Source organism: Marmota monax, unplaced genomic scaffold (genome assembly GCF_021218885.2).
Source record: "Marmota monax isolate L192 unplaced genomic scaffold, Marmota_monax_Labrador192_F-V1.1 WCK01_AAM20220418_F8-fsc00061, whole genome shotgun sequence".
NCBI classification, from domain to species: Eukaryota; Metazoa; Chordata; class Mammalia; order Rodentia; family Sciuridae; genus Marmota; species Marmota monax.
Genome location: NW_026695230.1, coordinates 8,264,536 through 8,286,958, shown reverse-complemented (window position 1 = coordinate 8,286,958; position 22,423 = coordinate 8,264,536). Strand labels below are relative to the sequence as shown.

At 41.3% G+C, this 22,423-nt stretch overlaps 2 protein-coding genes across 3 annotated transcripts; both read right to left on the bottom strand.

Moving 5' to 3' along the window:
* Positions 1–3,357: 3,357 nt before the first annotated feature.
* On the bottom strand, positions 3,358–8,464 carry LOC124088480 (serum amyloid A-4 protein-like). The gene is made up of 4 exons (XM_046438125.2): positions 8,315–8,464; positions 7,681–7,775; positions 4,190–4,328; positions 3,358–3,806 (listed from the first exon to the last, which is right to left on the bottom strand). The coding sequence occupies exons 2-4, from the start codon at positions 7,769–7,771 to the stop codon at positions 3,644–3,646; spliced, it is 393 nt and encodes a 130-aa protein (XP_046294081.1). The 5' UTR covers positions 7,772–7,775; positions 8,315–8,464; the 3' UTR covers positions 3,358–3,643.
* Positions 8,465–14,200: 5,736 nt separating this feature from the next.
* On the bottom strand, positions 14,201–16,814 carry LOC124088481 (serum amyloid A-1 protein). Of its 2 annotated transcripts, none has more exons than XM_046438126.2 (4): positions 16,703–16,814; positions 16,190–16,281; positions 14,925–15,063; positions 14,201–14,475 (listed from the first exon to the last, which is right to left on the bottom strand). In XM_046438126.2, the coding sequence occupies exons 2-4, from the start codon at positions 16,275–16,277 to the stop codon at positions 14,337–14,339; spliced, it is 366 nt and encodes a 121-aa protein (XP_046294082.1). In that variant the 5' UTR covers positions 16,278–16,281; positions 16,703–16,814; the 3' UTR covers positions 14,201–14,336. The 2 variants fall into 2 exon arrangements, with proteins under 2 accessions (XP_046294082.1, XP_046294084.1); XM_046438128.2 differs by having other exon boundaries at positions 16,723–16,781.
* Positions 16,815–22,423: the final 5,609 nt, after the last annotated feature.

Sequence of the window (22,423 nt, the reverse complement as noted above, 5' to 3'; positions counted from 1 at the left end):
TAGGTGCTGGCACCCTGCTCTTGGACTTCCCACCTACAAAACATGAGCTACATAATCCACTTCTTTTTCTTTTCTTTTCTTTTTTTTTTTTTTGGTGATTGAACCCAGGAGTGCGTAACCCTTAGCCACATCTCCAGCCCTTTAAATATATGTATATATTTAGAGCTAGGGTCTCACTGAGTTGCTTAGGGTCTCCCTAAGTTGCCAAGGCTGGCTTTGAACTGGTGATCCTCCTGCTTAGCCTCCCAAACTGCTGGGAATACAGGCATGCACCATTGAGCCTGGTAAACCTCTATTCTTTAAAAGTCACCCAGTCTATAATATTAAGTTGCAGCAACAGAAAACAGACTAAGCCTTATGTAGTTTCACAGAATCTGGAATTTTCTGCCTTATGAAGGATGTATGCATGAACCAATTTTCCAAGGCTAATTATAATAAATAAACAAATTCCATGTCCTTTTATTTGCTATGGATTAAGTAAACTCTGTGATGCATTCCAAGTATGTGGTCATACCATGCTTTGAGGCTAAAGGTCACATTCCTACGGTGGGGGGGGGGGGTTCTTTAAAAACTTTGTGATTAATGACTAAAAGTTTATTATTCCTTCTCAGTAAATACAATAAGAGAGAACCTATCTAGGTTTAAATTTAAATATCATACTTAATCACTTCTAAGACACACATTTATTGATTATAAATTTCTCAAATTATATTGGATTTGAGAAATTTATAATCAATAAATTTGAGAAAGATTCTCTAAAAACAAGTTAGCATTCATTAAGCACTTCATTGCTTTAGGAATACTTATTTTTTTATGCTTTCCTTTCTGTATATACACAAAGTGATATAAGACCAAAATCTATGTCTAAGTGAGTCTAAACATTTTCATTAAGTGTAAAATAAATCTCTGGGTGATAAGAAAGCATTATGTCTTAGTGTAATTGGCAGCATGTTTCTCTTGGCAGTTAAAAATTATACTGCATCCTTAAGAATATGGTGTCTTAGAGAAATTCAGTGTGGCTCACAGTGTGTTCTGTGAGCACAGTACTTTGGAAGTTCAAAATATTTATTCCTTTCTCCCAATGCTTTCCATCAGATACCATTATGACTGATGGCTTATTTAGATATAGGAGTCATAATTCTTGTTTCTATGAGACAGTGTGCAAAGCATTGCCAGATAAAATCAAATATTATCTGCGATAGAGTACAATTATGTCTTTTTTGCTGGTATTTTAGTATAGATTTGCATAATCATATTGAAGTGACTCATTAGCACATTCCACAGGCTAACACTTGTGTAAAACATCCATGCTTTCTACACTTCCTAAACCCTCCTCCTAGATCTGTTAACTTCTGAAGAATAATTTTTCATTCACTCATTTCATCACATATTTATTGAGCATCTACACTATGCCAGGGGCTAGAATAGGTACATGAATGCAAAATTAACATGCAGGGGCTGGAGTTGTGGCTCAGTGCTAGAATGCTCACCTAGCATGCATGAGGCACTGGGTTCGATCCTCAGCACCACATTAAAAAATAATAATAATGTGTCCACCTAAAACTAAAAAAAAAAAAAATACATAAATAAATAATTTTTTTAAAAAAATGACATGCAGTCAGATAGCCATGATTTTTGCCCTTTGTTTTCTTACATGCTTGCCCCCAGCAATGATGAGCATGTGGGCAAATGCAGTGAAACATGCTGAGCTCTAGGAGTCACCATGACTCCCTCAGGTCTGCTGTCCATTTTTTTTGTTTGGTTTTGTTTTCTTAGAGTGGAAAGTAGAAGCTTTATTAAAGGACAGTAGAGGGCTGGGGATGTGGCTCAAGGGGTAGCGCGTTCACCTGGCATGCATACGGCCCAGGTTCGACCCTCAGCACCACATTACAAACAAAGATGTTGTGTCTGCCGAAAACTAAAAAATAAATATTGAAAAACTCACTCTCTCTCTCTCTCTCTCTCTCTCTCTCTCTCTCTTTAAAAAAAATAAATAAAGGACAGTAGAAAAGACTTCTCCCCGGAGGAAGAAGAGGACTCGAGAGGTGGAATCCCCCCCCTTTTTTTTTCCATACTGGGAATTGAACTCAAGGGTGCTCTACCACTGAGCTACAATCCAGCCCTTTTTTAAAAATATCTTTATTTTGTTTATTTATTTTTATGTGGTTCTGAGGATCGAACCCAGGGTCTCACATGTGAGAGGCGAGTGCTCTACTGCTGAGCCACAACCCCAGTCTCTTGCTGTCCATTTTAAATGTTCTGTCTCCCCTGGTCTCATTCTCTTCACCTTCCTTCTTTTCTCAAAGCAAGAGATGTTTCTACTCATTTGTCAATTAACCCATCACCTATGGGATTGATCTACCTCCTCAGGCTTCTGCTTGACTTTGGTGCAGCAGTTATTCTATCTCTTCTTATCTTTTTTTTTTTTGTGGGGGAGGGTGTACTAGAGATTGAACTCAGGAGCATTAGACCACTGAGCCACATCCCCAGCCCTATTTTGTATTTTATTTAGAGTCAGGGTCTCACTGAGTTGCTTAGCGCCTCACTTTTGCTGAGGCTGGCTTTAAACTGGAGATCCTCCTGCCTCAGCCTCCCTAGCCACAGGGATTACTGATGTGTGCCACTGCACCCAGCCTGTCTCTTTTTATCTTTGGAATCTTCCTTTTTATTAATCCTTTACTGTTCCTTGAAACTATACTGACCTTCTTTGGAAAGAAAATCTTGGCTTTATTAGTAAATTAACTGGGATTTTCTGCCTTAACAAAGAGGTACAAACTTTACATAGCCTTTCATATTTAGTAATGTTGTGTCTATCTGCATATCTCACTTCCCCTCTAGAACAGGAAGTAGAATTTTATCCAAGTTAAAAGACAGTGAGAATAAAGACAAGAAAAACTAATGTGAGAACTATTCATTAGGTAAAACAAGCAGAGACTATTTAAAATTTAGTTGGGGTAGGTACTGATATTGTTAAGAAATAAGATGGGGTCCAAGATGATGATTTCTAGGATAGGGCTCCTGGGATTAGGCTTCTTGAAGCAATGTACCCCCTCAATATGGAAGGAGGTCATGGGGGACAAGACCTGGAGCCAGACAGTGAACAGGACGCAACTGATTGAGCAGAGTAGAGTCTGTATTGAGAGAGGCCTGGGTTGAAACCAGAAATAGGGGGAGAATAGAGGTTGATATAATTATGATTGGGTTTATGCAGAGATTGATGGGAGGCTGCCTGTGAAACTTGTGCCAGCCATGATGACGTCATGAAGGACCCAGCATGATGGTCAGTACTTTGTCAGCTCAGATTTACTCAGCATGAGAATCTGGGACCGCTAAGAATGAGAGAGGCTTTGGTGGGGATAATGTGAGGGACCTTTATTGTCACGGGCCAGTTGGGGGTCCTTGCAACCCCACAGTCACAGGCGCCTCCTTTATGGGGCTGTTTACATTCATTGTGACACAAGATGACCGTTTTTCTCAAAAAGTCGATCTCAAAGTTTCTAGTTTCCATCAAGAAATTAAATTTGAAAACATCTATTGGACAACTCTGGATGCCCTGTACCAGTCCCTGGGACACGAAGCCCAGCATTCAGGAGAGGTGTGTGGCCCCCAGCCTAATTTCCTGACAGCAGCAGGAGTGGCAAGCTCAGAACTTCTCAGGCAGGTCGGAAGGTCTGAAGTGTTTGGGATCTTTGCCACTTCGGCCCCACTCTTCAGCCTTCCGGTTGGCTTGAATGTTCTCCCATCCACGATGGCCACCTCCATAATAATACTGATTTAGGAGTCCCCGAAAATACTTGCCAGCAGTGCTAAAATCCAAAGAAGGGGGAAAGAGGAAATTAATCTGACACCTGAGATAGCTCTGCCTCCTAACTCCCTCCTCCCCTGATGCTCAAGGAATGACCAAGAGAAGCCTAGAGAAGTCAGTCCTCAAGGACAGAAAAACTAAAATATCAACGCTCTTGGGAAAAGGCATTGAATCAGCTGATTCTTTCTGTACCCTGACACAGGGCACTTTTGAGATGCCCTCTCTAGTTTTTGCTTTTTCTATAGAGGTGAGAGGCGACAACACTGACCAACTCTGCAGGCCATCCAGGCCCTGGAAGCCTAGATGGAAAGAGGACACGCCACAGGCAGAAGGGATTGGAGGGCGACCAGCTCTGCCTGCTGCTCAGTGGCATTTCCACTTTACCTTATCACTTTAGCAGCCCAGATGCCCCCAGGTCCCCTTTGAGCAGCATCATAGTTCCCCCGGGCATGGAAGTATCTCTCTGAATTTTGGTGATTGGCTTCTCTCATGTCCCAATAGGCTCTCCACAAGTCCGCAGTCCCTGGAAAGGAACAAAAATGACGAATATGAACCTAGTGATGTATTGATGAAGTGGAGGAATGAAAAATTTCTACTGACTTCCAAATTTTTGCTCTTGACAAAGTAATCCTTTGAAATTATACATCGAGACAAAGATATGCAACACTAGAAATGCTACTTCTCAGTGAATTAAATTGGATTGGATTGATTAGCAATTCTGTTGACCTAGGCTATGTCTTATATGGTTCTGCATATGCTGTGTACAAAGAAGAGGTGGGACTGTCATGTAAGGGAGAAAAAAAAAAATGGAGAATGACACTACATCTGTAGGATCCAGGGACTGCATGGGGGATGCAGCGAGAAGAGTGTTGCACATCTATCATGGCCTGAAGAAAAAAGTTGTATGAAGGCAATTCTGATTTAAGTAAATTTGGCTGATATGGGTGTAAATTGCACAGAAAAGCTGTTGAAATAGGCATTTAGTAAGTGAGGAGGTAGAATTGTCTTTGGAGAGCTCCAAAGGACATGGGAAGTGAGGTTTACCTGAAGAGCATAAATGTAAATATTCAGCTCTCTGCTCTGCCAACTACACTCCACCTTAACTCACCTTTTAATTGGGAGAATCATACTTACCTTTCTGGTGGATTAAAAGACAACTTGAATGAATTTTATGGTCAGAATGTTGAGTGAAAGAAAGACATAAAATATACATTCTACAAGACTCCTTATATTCAAAGATCAGAAGCAGACAAGACTAATCTTTAATAATAGAAATAAGAATAGGTGCTACCCTTGGGAAAGTTAATTAACTTTAATTAATAGAGTGCTTAGCATGTTCCACCTCTTGATCCAATGGTAGAAACATGGGTGTTTATTATATGTGTAAAAGTTTGTCAAACTGTACAGTTTACTCTATGTAAGTTATATCTCATTTTTAAAGTTTTTTTTTTTTTTTTTTTTTTTTTTTTTTTTTTTTTTTTTTTTAAGAATACTGGGAAAAGCAGCTGCTCAGAACAGGTCTATGGGAAGAAGAACCGCAGGAATCGTTTACTTGTGTCTGAGTTGTCCACTCAATGAATGTTTTTTATTCCTGCCACGGCTTGGGTCTAAAGTAAGCCAGCTTATTTATACCATCTCACTTGGACAAAAGAAAAGTGGAGATGGATAGTTTTAATTATTCTTTATGTACTTTCTCACTATTTGCATGTATTACTTACTTTGTGTCTATAATTCAGCCAAGTAATTTATCTCTGACATGGTATAGTGACTTCTTTCTCAGATATCTACTTAGTAATCATTCATGTTGTTCAAATTGCTTACCAAGCATCATCTTCAAGCATCTGACAGATTCTGTCACTGGGTGTGATAGCAAAACCTTAGACCATCTTTCTCATTTGTATTAACCAGAGGAATTTATAGTTTAAAATGTGATCCCTAGTCCATTTAACTTCTAAGATTCTGACTAGCACATGTACTTCTTTTAACTATATAATTCTATTTATTTGAATTTCCAGAAAAGGCAAAACTAATTGTGATGAAAAAAAATCATAACAGCGTTAAGGGTGTAGCCCAGTTGTAGGGGACTTGCTTATCATGTACAATTCCCTGGATTTGATCCCCAGAACCATACACACAAAAAGACCTTGAAAAGGAAGTTGGAAGTTGGCAGGTGGAAAGGCAGGTTGGGAGAGGGAAAAAAAAAAACTTGGAAAACCATAGTTTGTCTTGCTCTTCTCATTCCCAGAAAATATATAATATGTAAATATAACATAGAAATATAATTTGAAACCAGTAAAGACAATACCAGACTCATTTGTCATTGTTTATTCAAAATACATTGAACAGTTACTTTGCTGGTTACAATTATATTTCTATGATATATTTACATATTATATATTTTCTGGGAAGCAGTAACTTCCATATTAATGCAAATTACTAGACTTTAGCCTAACATTTTTAATTTTTAAATATGTTTGGATGTATATATGTGTTTACCAACTTAGCACTGCTCTACTAAGTGCCTGAGATGTATTATCTCAAATGACTAGGCATAATGATATAAGGAAGCTTATATCATTGTGTCTGACTCATCAGCCTGGTTTACCCACTTCTCTTTTTTTAATTGATTTTTTTAAAGTTATATATAACATTAGGATTCATTTTGACATAATTATGAAAACTTGGTATAAGTTGTTCTAATTCAGTCCCCAGTATTTTCCCTTTCCCTTCCCTCTTCTCTCCCTCTGAGAGATGTACTTTTTTTTAATATTTATTTTTTAGTTTTAGGTGCACACAATATCTTTATTTTATTTTTATGTGGTGTTGAGGATTGAACCCAGTGCCTCACGCATGCCAGGCCTGCTACCACTTGAGCCACATCCTCAGCCCAAGAGATGTACTTTTAAAACAAACACACCTAGCAGATATAAATGCTGGAGGATCACACAACAAATTCTGAAATACATTGACCTAAAGAAGAAGATATTCTTCATTATACATAGAAAAAATTATCAATTACCAACAAAATTCTTTTTAAAAGCTGTTATTCAGAGACTTTTTTTCATTTTAAAAATAGCACATGAGGGCTTGGGAGATAGCAAGTATAGAGCACTTGCCTAGTGTGCTTGGAGACCTGGATTACATCCCCAGCACCACAATCAACAACAAAACCACATGAAGTTTAAAATTTAGAAAAATTGGAATTCATACACATTCACTTAAGAATCTATAAAAATTCAGTTGCAAAATTAATTACAATACACTTCAAGTTCAAAGTATTACAAAATCTAACAACATATTTTTTTCATTTTAACAATTGGCCGACAAGCTTCTTTTCCATCAGGAAAGACCGGTGTCAGTTTCCTCACCCTATCTCATCTCAGAGTGGCTAATCAGTGAGAGCTTTCTCTTTTTAATACACAGCTATAAGTTAGAAGTTAATCTCCGTGAGCTTTGCATCCCAGTCATTGGCCATATGTCTGGGACAGGGTGGGATTTCTCTGTGCAAGTGCTGCTGTTCTCCTCTGTCCCAGGCACTCTCCCTCCCTGGGATAAAGCATAATATTTATTCAGCTCAGCCACCTCTAGCCTCCAGGGGCATATGAATTCACAACCACACTCTAGGACTAAGAAATTTTCCATCTGTGAATTCCCACAGTGAGAGCTCCCCATTGGAATTCCAGATCCCTCTGCACAAAACACCAGTAGCACAGGCTGGGTCCAAATGTGGAAGCAGAAACAGATACAGAAAACCACACTCCTGCTCTGCCCCATCTGTGGCTTCTCAGGAGAACCCACATCTTGCAGTTATGTGGCCTCTGCTCAGATGAGTCCTGGGGACCACTGGATGTGCTCCCCATCCTCCAGGTTTTTACCTTGGATAGCCTCCTTGAAGAATGAATACCAGCTTTCACTGCTGACTCCCAGGACTAAGGAGCAGAAAACAATTCCTGTGCACAGCTTCATTGTGCTGAAAGGAAAGGAAGAGCAGCAGAATTAGATCTAGTTTCTGAGGTTTGGAATTTCAAAGATAGCCTAGTTCTGCATTTCCATTTGTTTATCTTAGAATTGTTACTGTATAAAAAAATTAAAATGGGGCTGGGGTTGTGGCTCAGCAGCAGAGCTCACCTAGCGAGTGCGAGGCCCTGGGTTGGATCCTTAGCACCACGTAAAAATAAATAAATAAATAAATAGTATTGTGTTCAACTACAATTAAAAAATAAATATTAAAAAAATTTTGAAACAGGTTGGGGAAGAAGCATAAACCCGCCAGATCATTAGGGGGAAAAGAGAGCGATCCAAAGTGTTATTGGTTTGTGGCCCATTTGCACCCAATAAAATAGGCTAAAATCAATCAACAAGCATTTCTTGAGTGCCTACTCTGCTCAGCACTGACCCCATGAAGAAACAGAACACACGATTTCTTCCCAATTAGAATGTACTAACTGTATGAGAAATGGATCTCAAAAATAAAACAAGACAATATTTCTCCCTGGAAGACAGAGTCACCTGTGGCCTTTTCTCCAGCTAAAATTCCAGGGGAAGCAGGGCTTCTAGGACCTTCTTGCGATGAAGCAGCTCCTGGTGTCTCTCCTGACTTCAGTATTAATGGGAAGAGGGGTTCCAACAACCTGCCTTGGCAAAAACCCTCTTGCTCAACCCTTCTCAGTAAATAAAAGATCAGCATATTAGGTAACAGAATTTGTTTATTCACAGTAGATTTCCAAATTGGGTTACCCAAGGTTTTAGTTTTCTGGAAATGTTTCCTAATTGCCATTTTTCTCTCTCTTTTTATAGTTTTCTATCATCACAGAAAATAGTTGTACTTGCAGAATAAATTGTAGGAGAACCAGGGTCTCTCTCCACTTTTCCCATCTGTGGCCTTCCATTCTCACCTGCCAAAGTTGCACAGAGATATTATGCTCTAAGAAGTCATCAATACTAACTATTTGCAAAAGAAATGTTTGCTTATCTCTTGTGCCTTTTTTCCTAAGGAATTTAAGGACAAGGGATAAGTAAGACTTGGATCTACCAGCCAAGGGACGAAGTAATGATTCTGGAAGAACAGAGGAAGGAAGGGCATACAGCAGGAAGATCAAGGGTGAGGGTCTTCTAGGTAGTAGACTCAAGATAGACGAAAGGTAGATACTTTGCTTTCATACTAACATATATTATTTATATTTTAAAAATTTAATATACCTTGGAAGTCCTTCCATATCAGTTTTGTGTTATTTATTTATTTATTTGTTTGTTTGTTTGTTTTTAACAGCAGCACATGATTCCATTGTTTGAATAGACCATAATTACACCACACAATATTGATGGCCACTGTGAGTGTTACTCATATTTTGATATTGTAAACAAAACAGGCCTATGTTTCATTTACTGTTTATACATCCCTGACATATGTACAAATATTTTAATTTTTAAGTAAATGACCTGATGAAAAGATATGAGACTTTAAAAATTTTTTGTAAATCACAAATTACCTTCCATGAGGTCTCTATCAATCTGTACTCTCACCAAAATGAGTGAGAATGGCTGGTTTCATACTCTCAAACCTTTTGGTGTTGGAAATTTTGGTAGATAAAATATAGCTCAGTGAAATTTTAGTTTGCATTTCTCTTATCATGAGTTTTATTTCACATCCTCCACTATGTTTAAGAGACATTTGCTTCTACTGCTATGTATAACTAATTAGAACAAATAAAAAAGAAATATTTAAAAAATTTTTAAAAAGAGCCAATTGTATTTTCTAGGGATTATACATTGATATCTTCTGTTCAAAATGGTATTTTTCTTATTGGTGTGTGGGGTGTTTATTTATTATTTTGCAAGAAATTTTTTTCTTTTTTGTTTTAGTTACACATGACAGTACAATGATCTTGACATATCATATATTTGAATCAGATGGGGTATAATTTTTCATTTTTCTGAGTGTACAGGTTGCAGAATCACATTGGTCATGCAGTCAAATATATATATATATACAGCAATAATAAATAATTTTTTAAAAAAATATTTTTTAATTGTACATGAGTGCAGTATCTTTATTTTCTTTATTTACTTTTATGTGGTGCTGAGGATTGAACCAAGTGCCTCACACATGAAGGCGAGCACTTTATGCTGAGCCAAACACCAGACACCAAGAATTTTTTATACAAGGAAAAATTAGCCCTTTTTCTTTGATATGAGTTACAATTATTTTTTCCAGCTTGCCATTTATATTTTCCTGTGGTGACTCAGTATGCAAAGTAATTCTATATATTCTTTATTGATATTTTCATTAGTGCCCTCTAAATTTTGTGGTATAGTTTGACATTCCCTACTTCATGTTCCATGGTTGCTGCAGATTTTATTGTTGCTATAATATTTTCATTATTTTGTAACTATTCATTACTTTTAAAATTTTAAAATGTTGATAATATTTGCATTATTATGTAAATATGAAGTACATTTAGAACCTGTCTTAACATATCAAAATATGTTTTCAACTTTACATCATTAAGATGATTACCTGATTGTCCCAATCCCATTCATTGAATAACCCCTCCCTTATTACTACTTTGACATACAGTCTTTATTATGTACTAAATTATCATACGCACTCATGGAGATTTTTGTTCCATTGACTAGTTTTTCCTGTACATGGCTCAGTACTACACTGTCGTACTTATTCAGACATTATTCAATGTCGTCATTGCCTTCGTTGCTCTCCTTTTTTAGAAGTAGTTGAGGTTCATTTTCTGTTATTTCCTTTACCTGTTAGTTTTTGCTTCCAAAAACACTGTTGATGATTTTTACAAATTGTGTTGCCCACCACCTGTCTCAACTGTCTCCTTGTCTGTATGGGTGTTTCAGTTGATGTGTGGGGTGTTCAGGAGTCCCATGTCCTCCCCTGCCATTCTCTCTACACCTGTTTCACTAGGCCTCAGGCCACTCTTCCTCTGCAACCACATTAACAAGATCAGCAACCACTCCACATTGCTTAGGCAAGGGTCAACTTCACAGCCTCTCAAATACTACTGACACTGATTCTGGAACTCCACATTCTCCAGTCCTCCTTCCCCAATAGCTGTTCCTTTTCAGTCTATTTTGCTGAATCCAACTTTTCTCAGGACTTCTAACAAATGGAGACTCCAATGGTAGATACTGAGAACAAGCTCCAAAGGCCATGCATAGTCTTTTGTAGTTCCGGGGGGTACTGGGGATTGAACTCAGGGGCACTCAATCATTGAGTCACATCCCCAGCCTTATTTTGTATTTTATTTAGAGACAGGTTCTCACTGAGTTGCTTAGCATCTCACTTTTGCTGAGGCTGGCTTTGAAGGTGCGATCTTCCTGTCTCAGCCTCCTGACCCGCTGGGATTACAGGCTTTGCAACCACATACTAATGAAAAACTTAGTACTCCTTGAGCAAAATAAAGTCATTAACAGGGGCTGGAGATGTGGTTCAGTGATAGAGTGCTTGCCTAGCACGAATGAAGCCCTGAGTTGGATCCCCACCAACACAAAATAGGAAACAAGCAAACAAACAAGGTCACTAATAAAAAGAGTTTTGGAAGCAAAAAAACTTAGTTAGTATATAATAAAATAAGATCAACTTGGCATTTTCCACATGATAGCTCTTAAAAATATGTGAAAACAAAAAAAAAAGTGTTTCCGTATATTCAAGCGTAAGGATAAAGGGTGACAATATAAATCATAAATTCTTGAGTAAACAAGTACTTTCTTCTTTGGATTAAACTCTGATATATTTTTAGGTTACAAATTCTAAGAAGTCAAATGATGTTGAGTTAGGAATTTAGGATATAGGGATATACCAAATCTGAAAGGAAATACCCATGAGCCATTGAGATGCAGAAAGGAGAGTTGTACACCTTGAGCAACTTGCCCTTGGCCTGCTCCCTTGTAAAATGAAGGAAATACACAAGTTCAGGGAAAAGTGGCACAAAATTATGCAGCTCCACCCTGGCTCTATCTCCAGACTGGTCCCAAACTACAGCTCCTCTATAAATGTCGGACCTTCCCAACCCAAGGAGGGACTTTGCCCTCCTGAGATAGCCCACATTTTCCCTTGAGTGTGCACCTACGTCCTAAATAAACCTGTCTATGCCTTTGTCTGTGGCTCAGTCTGAAATGCTATTCCCTTATGCATGCCAAGATCCCCACTGGTCCTGAGTTGAATTTCCCTTTCCCTCTGGGAGCTTCTCAGACCCTACTCAGGAGTCACCTCTTCTCCCATGACAATGTGATCCATTACAAATTTGTGAATGAATTTCTGTACCCATTTTAGTAGTTTTTTAGTTGTACATGGACATAATACTTTTATTTTCTTTTCTTTATGTAGTGCTGAGGATCGAAATCAGTGCCTCACATGTGCTAGGCAATCGCTCTACAACTGATCTACAGTGCTGTCCTGAGCATTACTGTCTTTTGACAATTTTTAACACCTTCAAACTTGACCCTCCCTGAACCCTAAGTTAAAATGCCTTGAGAATGCTCTCACCAGCCAGTCTGATGTCAATATCCATACAGTCATGTTGATCTTGCCCATGTCTTATTGTGAAATAAACTCACCCTCAAATATCCCAAATCTCCTTTACCTCCATGTCTACTAGTGCTTTCAGATAAGAACTATATGAGAAAGTTCTCTTGGGATTTACTATAGCAACAGTTTCCCTACTAATCAAATTGACAACTAATTTAATGACTTTAGCTTATAAATCTCACATTCTCATCAATCTCCTACCCTTAAGAGTCCTCCTTCATTCCACTTTCAAAGCAAAAATGGAGACCAGTAATCAATTTGTTTACTTTGAGCCCCATATCCACATTTCCTTGACTCTCTGTGGTCCTGGAGCTGGACCCTCTAAACACCTCACCCTGGCCAGCTGTGCAGGATGCTAATCTCTGTCAGTAGAGGGCAATGGAGAAATAGGGGGAAATGAAGATCTTCCTGGTGCCCTGCTTTGGCTTCCCAGGCTCCTGTGAGGATCCTCCCCTGCCACACCCAGTGACACTCAGCCCAGGGAGTTTTAGTGAAACCTGAAGGACGTGGTTGTTTCAACAATTTCTGTGGCACCTCAATTAGATTTTCAGTGTGTTCAACAGCACTCCACTTCTGCTAGCCTGAGCTGCCATAACAAGGTACCACAGGTGGCTTCCACACAGATATTTATTTTTCGAAATTCTGAACACCAGGATGTTCTAGATGAAGGTACACGCTAATTGAGCACCTGGTGACTGTGCTCTTCCTGGCTTACAAACATGTACCTCCTTACTGTGACCTTGTGGGTTTCAGAGAGAGAGAAGCTCTTTGTTGTCTTCACTCATAAGGACTATCAGTTCAGGTCCAAATAAAGCCACTCTGGGAAAAAGGCTTCAGCACATGAAGTGGAGAGCATACAACTCACTCAGAAATCTATCCCTTCCACAGCTGACTTCCCAGAGAGATCAGTAGCATGTTTTCTGCTACTCCCATGAGAACAGCTTCTGAGCAGGTTTATAGCTCCCTCACCCCACATTCCCAGTGAGCACAGTGGCTCCTGGACAGCATGCTATCAAGTTCTATTGCTATCTCTATAGAGTTCCTGTTTCTCAGCTTTGACTATGGCACCCAACAAAACATTCTCTCCATGTAATGGGCTATAGATTTGCCTAGGAGAACCAAATGTCTACCTCTAGGGAGGATCATACAAAGTTTATACCCTCCTGATTTATTATCCATGGTGGTAACTATTGTTGATAATTAAGCATTCCTAGTATTAAAATTTCCCTTTTCAAATCTCTGCCTGGTTTGTCTCCTAAAGGACCTGACTGATAAGGAGATCTTTTCCACCATGACTGTTCTTCACAAATACAACACCACAAGTGGTGTTCACTTACATCTTTATTTAGGCTTGAAATAAGGCAATAAAAATAGAGTGGGAGACACTGCTCTGAAGGTATTTCTTGGATAGAATGAACAGAAATTGGTGAATAATTGGCTTTGCAGATGTTGCTAAAAACTAAGCAGAAAACCAAGATGGTGGTATCTGGGGCAGGATAACAGAGCCAGCCTTCCCATAGCCATGCCCCATGTCTCCAAAGGCAGACGAACTGAGGACTAAGGCCCTGGGGGCAGAGAAGGTGATAGGACACAGTTGTCAGGAGTGAGGTGGTCAGGACATGGAAAGGCCTGGAAATAGCAACAGCTAACCACGGGGGCCTGAACAAGTGAGAGAGTCTGATTCTGAGAAGGCTCAGTGCCAGTATCTGTCTGTGTTGTGTGACCACTGAAATCACATCCCCTACACACTGAGGTCCAGGCTGGATCATCCTGGTGTTTATTGTTCACCACTTTGTACCAAACATCCCACCCTCAATGTGAACTATAACACCCACATGCTAGAATTTCCATCTCTTATGCATTTATTGAACAACGACTGTGGGCCATCTATCCATTTATATGGACAGAGGATGCAGTGATTTCATATCCCAATCTTTGGGGGCTCACAGTCAGTCTCCTGAGACAAAATGAAGATGAAGCTCAGTATTTATCAGGCAGCCCTTTAGGTCTGTATTTATTAGGGTCTTCTCCTCTCCTGCCCGCTCTGTTGGCTTCCTGGTCTGCCTGGGAGTCCTCATGTCCTCGGCCAAAAAATTCCTGAATGTTCTCTCTGGCATCACTGAAATCAAGCAAGACAGCAAGGAGATTCCTCAGAAGGCTGATAAACCCCAGGCTACCCTCCCAATTCTCTTCTGTCCAGGGGATGGCACTGAGGGGAGCCCAGGAAGATCAAGGAAGAGGGGCTGATATACCACCCTTGCCTGGCACAGCCCTACTCAGCCTGGCTCCTCACCCTGAACCTGGATGAACAGCACCAGGGAGGGAGGGTTAGGGATCACTCTGTGGCCCTCCCTTTCTCTAGTTCTGAGTTGGCACACATATCCTCAGCCATCTCTGGCTCTGTCAATGGCCCAGGCCCTGCACTGACCATGGTGGAGGGCTAGGCAGAGAGGACAGGAGGAAGACTCAAGACTCACAGAAACCTGCTGCCAGGCTCATTCCCTCCTGATCCCCAGGGCAGTCAAGCTCTGCTCACCCAGGCCTGGCATCCCCAGGAACCTGCCTTACCTGATCACTTCAGCAGCCCAGGCACCCCCAGGTCCCCTTTGGGCAGCGTCATAGTTCCCTCGGGCATGGAAGTATTTGTCTGCACCTATGAAATTTGCTTCTTTCATGTCCTGGTAGGCTCTCCACATGTCCCAACTTCCTGAATTGGAAAAGAAAAGACAAAAGGGATATCAAGTATACATAAAGATCGTGACAATACCTTCAAGGGGGATCCAGGAATTAATATATTCAACATTTCATCCTGTGATTTTTGCACCCATAGATATCATGAGTTGAGTGGAATCGTCTCTATTCCTACCTGGCTTCTGCAAGTCACTCTAGTGAGAGTTGTTAGGGGTCACACCTGTTTGTCTTTGGTGGTCCACTGTGCTGGGGTGAGCTTCACCATACTTAGATGTGCTATGTTTAAGGACAGAAGGGAGGTGTCATTGTCAAACAGGATTCCTCACCTTCAGCACTGTTGAAAAAATTGGGTCACGTGGTTCTCTGTTGTTCAGGGCTGCCCTGAGTCCTGTAGGATATTCACCAGCTCTCTGGTCTGCCACTAGATGTTGGCAGCAAATTCGCCCAGTGGGTCAACCAAAGACATTGCCACACATTGAAAATGTCCCCTGGGCCAGCACATTACACCAGGTCCAGAACCACTGTTCCAGAATGAAGCTCCATGTGATTAGAAATTGCAGTGAGGGAGGGGGCATCCAGGAGGGGAAATCCTGAGTGGGCTGCAGACATGAGGCACTTCTGCCCTGACTCCCAAGGAAAATGTGTTTCTGTACCCTAAATGCACATCACTGTGACATGAGTGCCTCTGGCAAGCTCAGTGAAGTGCACTGATGCTATGGTTGCTTGAGGAAACCCTAGTGTAATGGTTCTCAGCTGGGTTGGCCTGTTTTGATCACCTGGGGAGATACTGAAAGTCCTGACACCCAGAACACAACCCTGCCCAATTCCTCAGACTATATGAGGAGGAAGAAAATCCAAGCATCCACAAGGTTTAAACTCCAGGTGATTTCACGTGTGCCTGACATTGTTGACAATGGAATTTTAGGAAGTGGTGAGCAGACACATCAACTGGGCTAAATTGGCTTCATATATAGCTCATTGGAAACTTCTGCTCTGACACTTGCTTTTTTCATTCCCTTTAAAGAAATGCTCCTCAGTATACCTGGGACATCCTGCCACACAAGGTAGCACAACATAAGACTGGCTCCAGTCCTTCAGAGTGCTCCAAGTAAACCCTAGAGCCATATCTCCACCACCCTTACCTTGAGCAGCTTCCCTCACGAATGAAAAAACCCCACCGCTGACTGCCAGGACCAAAGAGCAAAACACCAGGCCTGTGAGAAGCTTCATGGTGCTGAAATGAAAGAGAGGCATACTCAGCCACAGATGAGACTGGCACCTTTCCCTTTGACATTTATATCCTAAGAGAGCCTAGTTCTTCATTTCTACTGGTTCTCATTATAGTGCTAGTAGTTCCTCTAGGAAATCTGGCAATAGGAACTCACTTGGTACCAAAAGCCTTCACTCTGACCCCATTAGCCCTGAATCCAAGTCTGTCTGAGAGAATAGCATGGTGGCTCCAACAGAGGATAGGGGAGTTGGGACCAGATTGCCACTCTAGAGGAGGCTATAATGCATTCTCCATGGGTCCCCTAAACCCAATCCACACCACACATGAGATAAATAAATAAATAAAAACGTAAAGGATCATTACATTCAAAGAAAATCACATGTTGGTAGGAAAGAGAAAGTAGAGTAAGGGTTTAAAAACTCACTCCTCGCACTTGACAATCACCTGATGTCTGGTGGAGTGGATCTGCTGGTCGCTGAAGGACAGGGAGAGAAGGCTGCTATTTATCCTGAGCCTTCCCCTCTGAGGTCATGGGCAGGGAGGGAGAGCCAACCTGCATTCCTGGAAAGTCTCTGCAGGTCATTTCCTGTAAAAATCTGCAATAGAAATCTTACTGGACTCTAGGTGTTCTTCATCCACGGGTCATTTTGCCCAGTTGTGCAATTTGAAGACACAACAGAGCTTTGCTCTGCATTTGGCAGCTCCATGAGTCAGGTGAGCAGCTCTGCTGCTTAGCTCTGAGAGAGAAGAGGTAATGGAGATGAGGCGATGGAGGGGCAGGGAAAGAGCACTAAGATGGTGCCCCAGTGTGCTGTGAGGTGAGGAGCAAGAGGGGCTCCTGCAGCCAGGATCTTGCTTTCCAAGTCACTGACTCAGGAAGGGGCCTGCTGGGCCAGAGGGCAGATGCTTCAACAGTTAAGCCCTGCTGCGTTTCTATCTACAGTCTTTGAGCTACAAAACTGGCATGCTAGCCCCACACACCTCAGGTGTATCTAAGCTCTCAAAGGCATAGAAAATGCCTGCTCAGCTGATTCAGCGAATTAGAAAATGTAAATCCTAGAGACCCACATAGTGGGAGGAAAGCTTCTGGGTGTAAAGAGCTAAAATGTAATTTATGAAGCTTATAATAAAGCATTATGAAGGTAAAATCTGCAGTGGGAAAATGGGAGCCCAATTGGGAAGGGTTAAGCATCCAGGCAGGTGAAAGTTGGGGAGAGCACTTTGAGCTATATTACCCTGTGGATTTTGCAGGGTGGGAGTGTCAATATCTGGCCTCTTTCACTGTGAATCTCAGCCAAGTAAGCCCTGCTCTGCAGGAGCTGGTGCTGGAACTGAGTTCCAAGGCTCCCACAAGAGCTCGGCAAGGCTAAGGCTTGTATGTATGTGAACAGTCACCAGCTCTCAAGAGAAAACCTCTCATTACTTACCTTAACCAAAAACATTCTAGAAAGAGAATTCTGGGCACCATAGTTCAGCCTAAAGAAAGGAATATCATTTACAAAACTCTCTAAATTGGGTTAAAGAGAAAGTCTGATTCTGTGCCTGAAACCAAATGAAATTGATTGTTACCCCTTCCTTTTTCTGGATGCTACTTGGAGCAGCAAGGGCTACTCGTCACTCAAACCTCTTGCTTTTTTAGTCAACAGTTATATTCTCATTTTTTACTCATAAAAAGGATTACAGACTCTTACACTCTTTTTAAAAATGTTTTTTTTGTGTGTGTGTTATAGTTACACATAATAGTTGGATTCATTTTGACATAATAATACATGAATTGAATTGAATTTACTCCATTTCAGTCCGCAGTGCCTCCTGGTTCTTCCCCTTCCTCTACTCCATTGGTGTTTCTTCTATTTATTTTTTTAATTGGTGCTTTATAGATACCCATGAGGTGGAATTTTCTGTAAATTTTTTAAAAAATATTTTTAGTTGTTCATGGACACAATACCTTTATTTTGTTTACGTAGTTTTATGTGGTGCTGGGAATAGAACCCAGGGCCCCACACCTGCTAGGCAAGTGCTCTACCACTGAGCTAAACCCCAGCCCCTCTCTGTGAATAATTTTGTCAAATTAATTCTTGCCGCAGTCTGGCTGGGCACAAATCACAAGCCACTCAAGAGGAACAAACTTTATTTCTGAACTCCAGCAGCACACTCTACACACGCTCCCCGGAACTCTCCCGAATGCCACCTACCAGGCTCCTCCAGCAACCACCAACCAGAAATCCCTCCTCCGACACTTCCCCAACCAATGAGAACTCTTCAGGAATCCCCGGGAGAGCTCAAAGGGAACTCAAGGGGAAATCCTTGAGAATTCAAAAGTCATCATCTTAATGGCTTGCTGGCATTGCCTCTGAACCACTACTTCTGGCAAAAATGCCATGCGTCATCCCGACTCGGCTGTGGCCCTCAAAATTCTGCATTTCCTTCCTTTTCCATTCATCTTCCCTCCCCCCTCAATCTCCTTCCTGTACTCCACTGATATTCCCTCTATCCTCCTGAGATCTGATCTCCCTCCTTTGTTCCCTTACTTTCCTCTAGCATCTCCATATGAGAGAAAACATTAGACTTTGAATTTTCTGAGTCTGTCTTATTTCACTTTGCACAATGATCTCTAAGTCCATTCACCCATTTAGTGGAAAATGTCATATTTTCATTCTTTTTTATTGTTGAGTAAAACTCTGCTTAATCCCTTCTAGACACATTCTTAATTGAATAATATATCTAGCATATGGGAGAAGAGAGATATGTCAAGATTTTCTTTCTACTTTACATCTTATATGTATCAGATTCAAAGACCTGAGTGACAGCCATCCCTATTTGACCCTGGAAAGTCTGTCCATGGGCCAGTGTGGTGATGCATGCCTATAATCCCAGGAGAAATTGGAAGTTCAAAGCCAGCCTTAGCAACCAATGAAGGCCTAAGCAACTTAGCAAGATCCTGTCTCAGAGCTAGATGATGCTTTTTGGAACACACTTTGGAACACACTCTTGTAAAATGAACATCTGTTTCTAATGCACTTACTTTCAATTACCCAGGTTCTGACAATGTAAGATTGTGTTTGTGATTACATAGTTGAATGGATTACAATATTTATGTATTAATTACACCAGAAGGATCGGCTAGGGAGTTTTGTTGCTGTTTTTTGTGATGCTAGGGATTGAACCCAGGGCCTCATACATGTTAGGTAAGAAATCTACCACTGAGCCATATCCCCAGCCCTGGTGGGTGTTTTAAGAAAACAAATTCCTGGGCCAGAATGTTGGAGGTGCTGGTCAGCAACTTTGAGTGGTCTTCAATAGAATCTGTGTTTGAAATTTTCCCTGTTTTATAGGTAACTTGTACAGAGAACATTGCTTTGTTGGGAAAGAGAGTGATAAATAATGTGGCACAGACTCAAAATAGCACAGGCCAAAGAGGATCTGTGGGAGATGGGGAGGTAAAGAACGGAGAAATAGCAGTGGGACCAAAAGGACATAGATCCTACTGTTCAACTTTAAAAGGAACTGCAAGAGGAGCACCCCATGGGTGAAGATGAACATAAAGTGTGATCCACAGAGATAGGGTGGTTTTAGGTTGTTGCAATGGTGAATGAAGTAGGCAGAACAGTCTTCTGGCTGCAGCTCACCAGAAGGAAAAAGGGGAAGGGAAGGATGCAGATTGACCCAGAGAGAAACTATTTTTGTGCAGGGAAAGCAGGTCAGGCCGGGAGAGATAAAGGCAACAGTGGCTTAGCACATGGGCCAGCAACAGAAGATGGGGTTCTTTCTTGCTCTGGTGCTGAGTGTGGGGTGCTGTGCAAAGGAGAGCAGATTCTTAGGAGCCAGCAGAAGGTCCTCCCCAGAGGCCCACATGGACTGCACAATGAAGCCCTGGGGATGCCCTCCAAATCTCCTCCCAGAGGGGCTAATACTACTATTCACAGAAGTTCTGGACAGATGGAGGGCACTGGGAGGAGGGTAGATAAATCATGGTGAGTGAAAGGTAGATAAGAGCTAAGGTTCCAACATGTGTGCAACAGGAAGCATCTATGAGTAGGAAGTTTGCTCTTAGAGCTGAGCACAGCCTACAAATGTGGATGCAATAGGTCTCCTAGGCCAGGTCTGCTTTTTGAGACCTAGACAGAGGAGTCCCCCCCGAGGAAGGGGTGCTCCGTTTTTCTGTGAACTCATGGAGTCACAAACACTTTGTTCCTCTGTCATATAGGCACATGTCCTAGGAATGACTTTCTGTTACTCATAAAGATGAATGAGCTGAGCTCTGGGGCATATGCCTGAAATCACAGAGCCTCAGGAGGCTGAAGCAGGAGCATCACAAATAAGCGGTCAACCTAGGCAACTCATTGAGAACCTCTCTGTAAATAAAAAGGTCTGGGGGGATACCTCAGAGGCAGAATGCCCTTGGGTTCAATCCCTTCTAACAAAATCAAAAATTACAACTAAAGATGAATCTGCCTGTAAACCCTTTCTGAAGGGAAGCTTTAGAGCATCTAAGGGAACCTTTCAGGGACCGGCACCCAGGACACATTCCGCCCTGTGGCTTATGCTCTTCCTACTCTAGTTCTTTGCCTCCAGAACATCCCAAATGTTCCTTTCTTGGAATTTGTAAACCCCTTGACAAGAGGAGGGGTGGATTATGGTAAATCCCAGGTTGAGTGGTTTGGATTGGAAGAATGCCATAGGGCACAGCAATATCAGCTCTGGCAGCCAACACCTGAACATTGTCCCCTTGCTGTCTTGCCATGCTTCTACCACAAAGTTCCATTACTAAACACCCCAATACCTTTCCAGTAGAGGCTGTGCCACTGGGTTCCCTCCTAGCACAGATCCTCAAATCCAGCCACCTGGACTTGGAAGCAGCTTGGCATTGAAGTAAAGAGCCAAGTCTTGGGCTCAGACAGAACTGGTGTGACTTCTGCTCTGCCATACTGACATTGCGGGGGCGGGGGAGCGGGTGTCTCCACATCCTCGAGAAGTGCAGATGACATTTGGTCAAAGAAATGATTCTTTTGTGAAAGGCCACCTAGGAAGCTGGACATCAAATGGTGTCTATGTTTCTAGGTAGTGGGAAGCTCATGTTACTCTGGGTCTTCAGAATTTCACAAGTTCAATCATGCATCACTTAAAGGCAGGGATGTGTTCTGACTGATGCATGAGGCTATCATGCTGTTGAGTGGACATCTTCGAGTGAAGGTCAGTCAGTCCATGTGGCCTCTTGACTCCATCAGGACACACAGTGGATACAAATGTATGAGACTGCTGCTGGCAGCACAGGGCATAGTGTTCTACAGCAAGGCTTTCTTTTACTAAGAAGAAGTCATAGTGTAGACTAGGAAATACCAATAAAATGTGGGGTAGAGTCAGGCTTGGTGGCTCATGCCCGTCATCCCAGTGACTTAGGAGGCCGAGGCAGCAGGATCACAAGTTCAAGACCAAGGTCAGCAACTTAGTGAGAAGTCTTAAGAAACTTAGAGAGACTCTGTCTCAAAATTAAAAGAAAAAAAAAAAAAACGTCTGGTTGGTAGCTCTGTGGTTAATTGCCCTTGGGTTCTAATTTCATCCTCAGTACCCCCCCCATAATAGTGTGACATAGTAAATACATAAACAGTAACATAGTCGTTTATTATCATCATCTACTATTATATGCATACAGAACTTTTGGTGTAATACTTTTATGTAACTGGCAGTGTTGTAGGTTTGTTTAGAACAGCATTACACAAACATGTGACTAATAACCTGGAGTACAGTGTTATTGTGGTTATCACATTGCTAGGTGGTAAGAGTTTTTCCACTTCTATTATTCTATGAGCATGACTTTGTCTATTCATGCACCAGTTAGTGAGTGCCTTCTATGGGACAGCCACTCCATGACATGTTGGGCAGAAAATGGGCATCAAATCCAGGCTGTGTCTTCATAAAAATGAGGCTTATAATTGGGGGATAATGATTATAAATATATAAGAGAAATCTCACACTTATTTGATGATAAAACCTGTAAGATTCCGATCAATAAACAGGAAAGATTATGTGTACAAAAATTTGATTAAAGAAAAAGGAAAGTTTCACCAAGGATCCTAAGATTGTATTCTCCCTAAAGAACAACAGTCTCCAACTACTCTACCAGCCAAGAGATGAAGTAATGATC